The 12469-nt window shown below is 34.6% G+C and overlaps 1 protein-coding gene across 2 annotated transcripts; it reads left to right on the top strand.

The window, feature by feature from the left end:
- The first annotated feature begins 810 nt into the window (after positions 1 to 810).
- On the top strand, positions 811 to 12221 carry LOC110691812 (bifunctional purine biosynthesis protein PurH-like). 2 transcript variants are annotated; one of them, XM_021868767.1, is made up of 14 exons: positions 811 to 942; positions 1688 to 1746; positions 3923 to 4093; positions 4170 to 4302; positions 4485 to 4566; positions 5754 to 5850; positions 7199 to 7301; positions 7386 to 7519; positions 8128 to 8305; positions 8980 to 9134; positions 9862 to 10071; positions 10751 to 11098; positions 11416 to 11542; positions 11774 to 12221. In XM_021868767.1, the coding sequence occupies exons 3-14, from the start codon at positions 3986 to 3988 to the stop codon at positions 11923 to 11925; spliced, it is 1827 nt and encodes a 608-aa protein (XP_021724459.1). In that variant the 5' UTR covers positions 811 to 942; positions 1688 to 1746; positions 3923 to 3985; the 3' UTR covers positions 11926 to 12221. The 2 variants fall into 2 exon arrangements, with proteins under 2 accessions (XP_021724459.1, XP_021724460.1); XM_021868768.1 differs by having other exon boundaries at positions 4009 to 4093; positions 11774 to 12057.
- Positions 12222 to 12469: the final 248 nt, after the last annotated feature.

The raw sequence follows: 12469 nt of genomic DNA, 5'->3' as shown, positions 1-12469 counted from the left end.
TTTTTCTTCTTCTAATTTTACTAGTGATTCATGGTCTTTTGTAAAGCGAAGGGGTAATAACGTAGCACACAAATTGACTTACTTTCAACCATGGGAGTTTGGCCATTGGGTGTGGAGTGATGTAATCCCTCCTCGCATTTTGGAAATTTCTTCGGTTGATCTAGATGGGTTTTTTTTTTTTTTCAAAAAACACAAAGTATTAAAGTTTTCACTTCCAAAGTTATTCACAAATAATTTTAGTTTTACACAGACCACTAACCAACTCATATAATTAACTAACTCATACAATTCTACACTTTCTAGTATGCAACCGTATTTATAATAAAAATGTAGGTGACCGTCAGCTGATGTTAAAATCGCAAAGGTAACACTATCTATACAATTGCATAGTTCACATTTTACATAACACAATTAATTTGTCATAATGGCTACGACAAAAGAGTCATCCAAACCACATTTTTTTTTGAGGAAAAATCATCCAAACCACATTTACGACATGATAACTTGAATTAACTTACGTTACCATACTTTCCTTTCGATTGTGGTAAACTCAGTTTAATTAATGTAATTTCAGCCGTTTTTTAAAAAAAAACTTACAAACAAATTATACAAGTTTTAGTGTGTGAAAATAGTACTTGAAAAATGGAAGTGTACAGATAAACTAGTACTCTGTAATTTTTAAAACAGGTTTACTCTAAACCCTTAAAAGGTCTGTCCTGCCCTTAATTGGACGATCGTACGAAGACTCAGCCCATTTATTTATTATACGGATCTAACCCATTAATAAAAGTGGCGGGTCATGGGTCATGGCTTTTAATAGGATTCAAGGCGTCCAACCCATTGAACTGCTCTATTGAAGCGCATTCAACGTTTCCATTGAAGCGCAGTTGCCGTTCTCTATTGAAGCTAGTTCTTGTATCCCCCATTGAAGCAGCTTCTGAGGTAAGTTGTCTGTATTTGTTATCATCATATCAAATATCCCTAAAATTATGAGATAATTGAATCAAATTTGGTTGCTAATGTATTGCACAACACTTTAATGTTAGGATTCAGCTATGAAATCAGAGCTCTTTTCCCTGGGCCCAGGGCTGCCGCCCGTCCTGCCCTTCCTCAAGGACGGGCCTGATTATATTAGCATATAATTTTTATTGTTAGTATTAAAATTAATTTTCAGATTTGAATTATGTTTATTTTAGGGTTTAAGTTGTGAAATTTGAAGGTTTAATTGAGTTCTTATGAAACTAATTGAATTCTAATTATATATTTCAAGTATATATTGTTGTATTCATACATTCTATTATTAAATTAAATTTCCAGATTTTTAGCTTTAGTTTTAGTTTTAAAGGTTTTAGCTCATGGTTTTATGATGGATTTTTAGGTTTTTAACATACTAACCTACTACTTAATGATTATTCCAAGTAGTGATGTCTATGAGGCTGTTTTATAATCTTAAACTAAAATTTCAGATTATTTTCCTTACTTTAAAGTTAATGGAATTTCATGTTATAAGCTATATTTTCATGATTTTAACATATAAACTTATAGTTGAACTACTAAATTATTAATTTTGACTATTGTGAATAATTTAAAGGCATTATTTCAATGGTTTAAGGGGTTTTAAAGTAGTTTGGTATTGCTGTAAATTATATTGCTTGGGTATTGATTGAATTATTGTTGTTTGGTTTAGGAGAGAACTTCGTAGAGGGCGATTTCTAGTTCCTAAAGTGGCTAACCAACTCGTTTAAGGTACGTCCAAGGATACGAAAAACCTTGACTTAAGGAGCATGTTTAAGGACTTGCGAAAATTTAGAACCATGTTAGGAAACTTGTGGATTAGTTGAAATTGTATGGTAGTGAGTTTGATTGGTGATTAATGTGATGATTGGTTTTGAGTCATGTATGAAAAATGCGTATTGATTTTTCTTATAAGTATTATTGATGCAATAACTTGCAAGATGAGCTCAGAGGCAAAGGTACATGAATATATGGAATGAATTATTTTATTACTCGTTCACTTTTATTGAAATGGAATGAGTAAAGGAAGAATTAAAGTCTTATAAGACGAGGTTGATGATTTGAGGTGCCTTATGCACTTAAGGTGTTTATACACCGAGGTAGTTAAAGGATTTAATAATAAATATTGTTTGTCACTAATAAATCAAGAATTGAATTGGAAATTTGAATTGTTTGAATGATTGATGTATGATTGGTTGTATTGTTTTGCATTTGAGTCATCACCAAGTTTAAACCGGTAAATCACGTAAAGTGCAAGATGGATGAGCAATAAAACTCTGGATTTGTGCACATCTAGAGTATTGGGGTTCACGGGGTATTAGCCGTGTACTTTTTAGAGGCCGCCTAATCTACGAGTCTCTTGTTTTCAAATACTTTTTAAAACTATAAGGAGTTAGATGAGATCTCATACTAGCTATGGCCACGGAGTCGCGCCCGTCTGATGTTTCTGAAAGGAGGCATGGGGTTTTTCTTTTATTGATGTTCCAAAATGGAGCATGGGGAGACAACCTTGTCTATTGCTTAATCCAATCAATGAATAAAGAGTAATTAGTGAAGTCTTAGTAATTTTATCAGTTGAGGCATGTGTTTGAGTCAATAATTAAATTGTGTGTGCTGATTGATTTTTAGTAACATGCTAGGGATTATTTGTTATATTTCGTAGCTTGTATGTACTAAGCGTTGCTGATTGCGTGCTTTTGTGTGTCTCTTTCCTGGTCATGGCCTTCGCCTTTTCAATGACCCTGTAATAGTCAAATTTTTAGACTTGTAATATTGGGGAATTTCTAGACTTGTAATATTGGGGAGTAGATTAATCACAGGTTTTTACATAATCAGAATTTGCATCAAGGTGGTGGGATCTTGAGTAGAGTGTTGGATATTGTAGAGTGTTGGATATTTCCACAGTTTATTTCATTTCATAAGTTTGGATTTATTTAAACTCTGGTTTGATTTATTTACTACTTTTGTTGAGTTTTGAATAAGAGCCTTAATGGTTTCAACTTGTAAAACTAAATTTAGTTTTGATTTTTGGTTTTGAAACTTATTGATAATTGAGTTAGTTTTTTCCGCTGCTAATTTCTGAACTAGCCTTAACGTTTGAACACGTGGCGGTAACTCGTTAGTAATTCCCTTACAAATTATTAAAGGTATTTATAGGTTTTTAAGAGAGAATTATTGGGGTGTTATAAATTTGGATTGTGCCGAAAGACATTTATACTTTGTTTGGATCGAAGGAAATGGATGGAAAGAAAGGGAAGGGAAATGGAAGGATGAACTATCTTTCATTTGGATAACAAATGAGGGAAGAAGAGAATTGGAGGGGGAGAAAAATGGAGGGAATAAATTGAAGAAATTGATCTCTCCAACAATGGAGAGATTTGGAAGGAAAAATCATTCTTCCCTCCCCTTCCCTTCCCACCCCTTCCCCTCCCTCCACGTCTTTTCCTTCCTCTTTCTCTATCCAAACACACCATTAATTAACTTTGAGCATTGTATAAAAAGTCAAGCTTTGAGATATTAACACTATGTTTGGATAGAGAGAAATGTAGGAAAAGGAGGAGAAGAGAAAAAAAAAGGATGCATCATCTTTTGTTTGGATACCTAATGTAAGGAGAGAAGGGAAGGGAATTTGAAGGATCCATTTTCCTTCCCCTTTTAATAAACCAAATCCTTCCATTATTGGAGAGATTTGGAGGGAAAGTGGAAGGTCACTTCCTCCCTCTCCCTCACCTCCCTTTCCCCTCCCTCTTTTTCCTTCCCCTGCTTTTCCCCTCACTAGTGTTATCCAAACATAGTGTTAAAATTTTGAGAAGTTAAAAAATTCTCAAATTTTGAAGTCACTGTTTGAATTTGGACATTCGATTTATTAACTTTTTTTTTTTAAAAAAAAAAAAAAAATTCATTTTAGGGTGCATAAAAATAAAAAATAAAGGACACTCATATATTCTGAGTGCCTCAAATCTTACTGGAGATGCCTGCATTTTCTGTGGCTAGTGCATGTAAAGCACCATCGACCTCGATTTTCAATCGTTCCAGACTTCTTCAGTCTTTAAGCTCCCAAAAATTACACACTCAATCGGTAACTCATAAACCTCTTTTTTAAATTACCTTTTGTGTTGTAGAATTATGATTTTCTAACTTTGATATGGTCCCAGGTTGCAAAAGTTTCAGCAATTTCAACTGACATTGAGTTGTTGTCGCTGAAATCAAGCTCGAAGAAAGTTAAAGCTATGGCTGTGTCCGAATCAATCTCTACATCACAGTTGGAGTCTGCCTCTACAGGTTCAGGTACTTTCACCCTTCCTTTGTTCTTTTATTGCGCAAATGTTACTGTACTCTTCTATGCCTTTGGGTATTTACTTTTCAAAGAGGGCATACAGGATTAATGAATACATGATTGAGTTTGATTTTTTCTTCTAAATTTATGAAAATTCTGCATAATTTTTTATTTGATTTTTTGTTTTTTATAGGCTCGGGGACAAAGCAGGTGTTGATTTCACTATCCGATAAAAGTGACTTATCTCAGCTTGGAAGTGGGTTACAAAGCTTAGGGTCAGTTTTGCAGTCACCACCTCTTTTTAGAACATTGCGCTCTTCAATTGTACACATGTCATGTTTAATTATGTTTCATACATGTTCCATATGTTACATGTTCTTGCCCATAGTGTAAATCTTGTTTTATCTAGGTAATCTGCATTATTTTGAAGGGTCATACCCATGTCTGACAAGTATGGCTAGATAGGCGAAAGAGCCAAGTAACGTATGTTGCTTCTGTATTAATTGTTATTGTCAATTAGTTACTGAATTTAATATAATGTTATATTCAATTCTAGCCTGATTGAACGTCCTATCCGCCTGTGTAATCAGTTTACTGTCAATGTTCTAATATTTATTTAGTGTATATCTTATTCTCATCCTTCTCCAAGATGCTGGCATATATCAGTAGATATATCTTATCCTCTTGTACACATATATATGTAACTGTGATCAGCTCACTCTTTGTATACAAAAATAAAAGAGGTAGAAATTTATTGTCATTCTTCTCTAAGATGTGGTCATTTTTAGAAACTAAAACTTAAACTTTAAATTGACTATTTCCAAGCTGTAGTGATGATTGAATAATTTATGTTGGCTTCTAGGCTAATATTTCCTACTTGATGCTTGAAATAAGTTTACTATCAGAAATTGAAGATGAAATCCACCTTTGTTTATTCCGAAGCTTCCAAAATCTGGAATAGTTTCAGTACAGAAGGATATCTAACAAGTTAAATTTGGATTAGAATAATGAACAATGTATGAATAGTTAATGTTTGTTGCCTTGTCTTTTAATGTAGAGGTGAAACCTGGTTGGATTCGTTGGGTGCAATTATTAATATCTGCAATCTTAATTTGTTACTGTAATGCCATCCATGGCTTGTGATGCAAGTTATAAATTTTCAGATATCACGGTCTTCATGGGTAACCAAAATTGTTTTGAAAGCAAGAGCTCTATACATGATTCTGTTACTATAATGTGTCATGAAGTATTACTTTTAATAGCTGTATAATGGCTATTTATGCTTCAGAAAAGTCTTTGGAGATTTGCAGTTGAATTAGTCTCATAATCTGTGTGTGTGTGTTTTTTTTTTATTTCATTTTTAGTGTTTATTTGCTTTTCTGTCTATACACTTGATAGATGATATTGCAAAATAAAAAAAAAATTTCTTTCCAAAAATTTGATGTGTTTTTTTCCCCTCTAGATACACAATTGTTTCGACTGGAGGAACTGCAACTTCTCTGGAAAAGGCTGGTGTGGCTGTTACTAAAGTGGAGCAGCTAACTTGCTTTCCCGAAATGGTGAGCCTTCTGTATGTTTTGCACAAAACTCCTGATCTTGATCTTCACCATATTCGCCTTTTCTCCCAACTGCATGATTTTACTTAATACTTTGATGTATAAGCGGTATAGTACTTGGTCTTTAAGTAAGGTACATGTGCTGTTTAAGTGCCTATTTGATATGATCTCTCTTCCTACTTGTAAAGTTATAGGCACAAGTGGGAGAAAATAACATTTTATCCAGTGTCCAGTATCTTCCCTGCCCAAGCTATCTACTAAAAAAGTAGATCTGTGTTCTTATGCCCACATTGTATCTGAAAAAAGAAATAGAGTAAATCACTAAATTGGTCTAATTCCATGAAATACACTTTAAAGGACTGCTGTAGGGAGTTTGTGTACCTGCGAATGTATGTCTTATTATTTTTGAGCCTATACCATACTTGTTTTCAATCACTTAGATGCATGAAAATGCTTATGAAAGCAACATTTTCTGTTTTGAAAACTGGAAACTTGGTGATGCTCATAATCTCACTTGTAACTTCAAAGCCAACATAGAATCGTAACTTTTTATCTATATATATGGATGATAAAATCAAGATTCTCGATTTCAGGTCAAAAGAATTGATTATTTTCTGTGATTTTGTATTCCCACATGTTTCTCATTTGTTTAGACATTTTGTATTTCCATGTTTCCGCATTGCTATGTTTCCATTTTCCGTTTCAATTTTCTTATATTCCAATGTTTTGATGCCTTTCATCCCTAGCTTCCTGCTAAAGGTCCAAATTAGTGGATGATATCTACTTCCTTTTTTAAATTTGCGCAAAAATAAAAATAAAAATATAAGGAATCTCTAGTAATTTCTTTTTTTTTTAGCTACATCTAGAGAGATTTAAAGTAGGATAACTAATGCAAAGGGATTGATGGGACATGTGACCATATAAGCAACATACCATGCAATCCCATAAAACAGCCATCTAGCCTTGTACAAGTTATCTTTCTGACCATTGTAAACTGCTGCCCTAGTGGTAACTCATAAATTGCCTTTTGTTGTTCTACATGTTTCCACACGTTTCTTGAAAGTCGAAGTTTGATCTGCATTATGTTCTGAGTTGAATCAAATATGAAATGGTCAGTCAAACTCCCTGGTCTTTACCACCTAATAATGAATTTTGTTTTTCATATTCATTCAAAGCTTACTATGTATCAGTGCATCCTCATTCTGGGAGTGATAGATCTCTCAGTTGTTTGTTTGCTTGAAAGATATGTCCTCACACATACGTGCGCACACTATAGGGACATAAAGGGGTATAACGCTCATGCCCTGAACAGACTGATAATAATAAAAAATTATTGCATTGCCTTTTACAGCTGGATGGGCGTGTAAAAACTTTGCATCCTTACATACATGGAGGCATCCTTGCTAGAAGAGACCTTAAGCATCACATGGATGCTTTACAAGAACATGGAATTGGTCAGTTACACTCTAGGTTGATTACTGACTTTAATTTCATGTGATGTTTATATGGTTAATAAGTTTGATACAATGTACTTGCAGGAACCTTTGATGTTGTTGTTGTAAATTTATATCCCTTTTATGATAAAGTGACTTCTTCTGGAGGAGTTCATTTTGATGAGGGAATTGAAAATATTGACATCGGTGGACCTGCGATGATCAGAGCTGCCGCAAAGGTAATTCAACTGCTTGGAATAGTGTAGTATGCTAGAAATTTAGTCATTTGTTGCTTAAAATAATTAGTGAAACCAAAATAGAAAATGCTATCTAAGTTATTATTTGAAGAACTTGCATTCACCCCAAATAGCAGTCTAGGCAGCTTGAGATGCATTTTGTGAAAAACGGCTGGAGGCAAGCTTCATCATTAGCGGCTAGATTGCGTTTCTTGGATCTCCTCGCCTGACTTTTCTGAAGCAAAAACTCTGTCACCTTGATTTGCATGCGTTTTATAGATAAGCTATTTTCTATTCAACAGTTTCTCTAATATTGATGATCAAACTCTGATGGTCAAACTTCATTTGACTTGATCCTAATTACATTTTAGTTGCAGACCAAGTTTTAAAACCTAGAATATGTTGTTCACGTACAAATCTTTAGTTGACTTTTCTTATCCATGCTATCTACTGACTTCTGAACCCCTAGTTGATATTATGCCTTTATGGGTTCAATCATATCTTTCCTGGGATTATGTGATGTTCTTCTCTTAATTCTTTTTTTTGTTTTCGTTTTATTTTTATTCAAAGTTTAATTACATCAGTGTTTTAACTGCTGATACAATAAACAGAATCACAAGGATGTATTGGTGGTGGTTGATCCACAAGATTATGCTTCTCTGTTAGATTACCTTAAGGGAGATCAGGAAGATGAGCAGTTCCGGAGGAAGCTTGCCTGGAAGGCTTTTCAGCATGTAGCTGCTTATGATTCTGCAGTTTCAGAGTGGCTGTGGAAGCAAACTGGAGGAGGTATGTCTATGAAGCTATAAATCTTGATGTATGGACTATGGACAATACTATTTATTGAAAAAACTCTTCATGGATACATTTTAAAATTAGGATTCTGGTGGGCTAAAATCAAATTTACTTAGTATTGCTGTGTAAGTTGTAGGGGCAATCAGCTGACTTTTCCAATAAAAACTTGAAAGGAAACAATCCCTTTGCATTTGCAAATCTTAGTCTGTAGAGGCCTCTTTGTAGTTAAATGCTACATTGCTGCCTAGGCAGGAGCCTCATCAAATGCATTATGGGTATTGTTGTGGTTGTCTATAGACTGAGAAGGCTTTCAGTTCATTACCTAATATTTTGTTTAGGCACCTAGTTTTTCAAAATTTTCTTCATTGTGCACTGTTCACTGTCATTTGTTAACCTCTTTGATTTACTATACTGGAAAGGGTATCACATTTACAAATGTTCTGAGAGAACATTGTGATCATGCTGAATTGCTAGTTCTTCCAGTTAATTGTTCCTCTTTCATCAATAATGGTAATTTTGTTTATCATGAACCCTTATTCACATGTCATAACCAGAATGTGTATCCTCTACAAACGACCATATGTCTATAATGTTCATCATAAAGAATTTTTAGCCATTATTATAATCATCATTAGGGATGAGACTAATATTTTTTTTTTTTGTTGAAGACAAATTCCCACCCAGCTTTACAGTGCCATTATCCCTTAAAAGCTCTCTTCGGTATGGGGAGAATCCTCATCAGAAAGCTGCATTTTATGTTGACAAGAGTCTTGCTGAGGTTAATTCTGGTGGTATTGCTACAGCTGTTCAATACCATGGAAAGGTGAGACAAGTGTAGAATGCTTATGTGCTCTGAATTAATGCCTTGAGAAGTTATTTCTTGCCCTAGCACTGAATCGTTTACAAGGAATGACTGTCTCTAAAGAATTAAATTCCACTCAGCATCAAGTATTCTGAGAGATTTTTTTATTCTGGGTAAAAGTAATTTTACCTGTCTTTATACCTGGGTTGTCCTGTTTACCCTTGCTGCCTTTTAGTGTATGACCTTTTGTTTGGAACATAGCTCGTTTAAACTTGACCTAAGTTTGACAACACTTTTGATGAAGGATTGTCTATGCTGTAGAAATTTCTAATGCTTTAAAGCTGATATATATGACTTTGCATTGTAAATTCACTCATTGGTAGTGGTGTCAGGTGTGGGGCTAGTACCATTGTGTAACCCTTACTCACATGAAGCTTGAGTACATTGCAGACAGAAAGAAGTAATATTAGAGTTTTGACCTTTGTTTGATAGGAATTGAGAAAGGTTTTTTCAAAATCGTAATTGGAGGGAGAATCATATCGCATCACTGAGTTACTGTCCAAGTGTCTTGGGTAGTTCAAACTCCAAAGCTTTTGTCTAGATGTTCTTTCATCTATCTGTTTGATAGCGCTTGGTTTTAGTCCTTGGGATTTTTGCATCACATGACGTCTCATAAATTTTGGGTTTCTCCATCTAATTGAGGATTTTATGCAACCTAAGAGAATCATCAATTTTTTTCTTTCCGCAGGAAATGTCGTATAATAACTACTTGGATGCTGATGCAGCTTGGAATTGTGTCTCTGAATTCAATGATCCAACATGTGTGGTGGTGAAGCATACAAATCCTTGTGGAGTAGCTTCACGCAGTGACATTATCGAAGCATACAGGCTAGCAGTCAAAGCAGATCCAGTTAGTGCATTTGGCGGCATTGTAGCTTTCAATGTAGAAGTTGATGAGGTAATCACCTGTTCCAGTTGAATCAGTTATGGTTCTTGGATAATACATTTATATTGTGGTAGGCATAAGGGTTAATGATCATGTGAATAGTATCATATCATTAAGGATTTGGCTCTACAATCGAACTTAGGCTATTCATCATGAGGCAAAGCAATTATTCTACTAAATTCGTTTTGACTGAGAAAGAGCATCTTTCTTCTTATCATTATAGTTTCATTGTCCTAAATAATAAACGTCTCATGATTAGGCCGTCCGAAAAAATAATAGGCCTATCAAAACTTACTTTCATGAAATGTATAAATCTTTTTAGTTTTAACTGTCTCAATTTGCAAACATTTTTATGTCATTAATTTGTCTCTAGCCGTACTTCATCTCTACATGGTATTGGGAACTTTGAAGCTTAATCCATCTCATGAAAGGATTCTCTTGGTGATACTTCCAGCAATTTATGTAATCGTTCCTTGTTTATTGGTTTTGAACTTTTCACTACTGCTAATTTAAAAATGTTTGTGCTGGTGTTCCTCTGGAAACAATTGTACTTGTCTTAAACTAATATCAGGAGTGTAACTGCTTATTTATTGGTTTTGAACTTCTTATATCAGTAAGATTTCCTTAAAACTCATTTTGTAGCAATAAAGGACTGATTCTAAATGCCATTCTTGATTTAAACACTTTGAAGGCTCTTGCAAAGGATATTCGAGAATTTAGAAGCCCTACTGATGGTGAGACTCGGATGTTTTATGAAATTGTGGTTGCACCCAAATATTCAGAAAAAGGACTTGAGATACTACGTGGAAAATCAAAGACCTTAAGAATCCTTGAGGCAAAGAAGAATGACAAAGGGAAACTTTCTTTGCGACAAGTTGGAGGTGGTTGGTTAGCTCAGGAGTCAGATGATTTGACACCTGAGGATATCCAATTTAAAGTTGTCTCTGAAAACACTCCAACAGAGAAGGAGCTAAGTGATGCACAGTTTGCCTGGCTTTGTGTGAAGCATGTAAAGAGCAATGCTATAGTGATAGCAAAGGTGAAAACCATTATTTATTCTTGTAACTCATGCATGTCTTAGGTGACTTTCCTTTTAATTTTATTTTTCAACTACTACGCATTAATTGCACCGATGGATTATACTAATAGTCAGAAGAGTTTCACATTCAAAACTTGCACGATTCTTTCTCAATTTCCAAATACTTCTTTGAAGTGGGTTTTAAAGGTTGGCTAGGCTTGCTTCGTTGCTTGGTTTATGCTATAGCCTTAAGTGAACTGAAATGGTTGTTTATACATGTGGTATTTTCTTTCTTTCTTTGGTTTGTATTTTATCTATGTACAAATATTTTTTTCCAGAACAATTGCATGCTAGGAATGGGGAGTGGGCAGCCAAACCGCCTTGAAAGTATGAGGATTGCTATGAGAAAAGCTGGAGATGAGATCAAAGGAGCGTCTTTGGCAAGCGATGCTTTCTTCCCATTTGGTAATTATCTTTCATGTAGTCTGTATTTTCAATATTCTTGCAAAGTTAGCCTGCTTGCTCGTGAGTCTCAACTGTTAATTGCTATCCATAGCTGCTATGTTAAGTTGTTGCTAAGTAGTTCAGTATCATATATCTTGATGTATCATTAGTTCATAGGAATGTATTTCGTACATGTTTTTAACTTAGTGGAAGGTCAAATAATGGAATTTTAATACGTTGTTTTGTGAACAGCTTGGAATGATGCAGTGGAAGAAGCTTGTCAGAGTGGTGTAAGTGTCATAGCAGAGCCTGGTGGCAGTATAAGAGACAAGGATGCTGTAGACTGTTGCAATAAATATGGCGTCTCATTAGTTTTAACCGAAGTGAGGCACTTCCGTCACTAACCCTGATGCCAGTTGTAGACACTGTTACCTTCTCCTTGCCATTATAGTTTAATTAGAGGGCAAGATGCCCAAATTTTCGTGGAAAATAATGTTTGATCTATTCGAGTCTGCATTAATTGTTGAAACAAAATATAAAATGACGTGCCTGTTCTGGTTCTCGGCCATATCACTCAGGTTTAGGTAGTACTTCCCTCATGAAATCAGACTTGCAGGGAAGGCAAAGTCATGTATAATTTGCTGTTGTATCTTGTTGCTGCACACCCATTAATTTAGCCTATTGTTAGACAATTTGCTCATTTAGTCATTTTCATTAGTATTGCAACACTTTATATAGTACACTTGCTAATGGAAGCCCATGAATCATTGCAATTGCTAATTACCAGATTGATCTAATCCATTTTGAGAGCACATAATGTATCATATACTTCCAGATTGAATTAATGAGGGAGCATGCCCATTATATAGTTGACAAAGATTTACAAATATCCATTTTTTCAATTACTTGTACAATCTAAGAAATACACGTAATGTGTGCGTGTGAAAT

This window comes from Chenopodium quinoa, unplaced genomic scaffold (assembly GCF_001683475.1).
Source record: "Chenopodium quinoa cultivar QQ74 unplaced genomic scaffold, ASM168347v1, whole genome shotgun sequence".
NCBI lineage: Eukaryota > Viridiplantae > Streptophyta > Magnoliopsida > Caryophyllales > Amaranthaceae > Chenopodium > Chenopodium quinoa.
The sequence above is the reverse complement of the archived record's forward strand: the minus strand, read 5'-3'. Positions and strand labels throughout refer to the sequence as shown.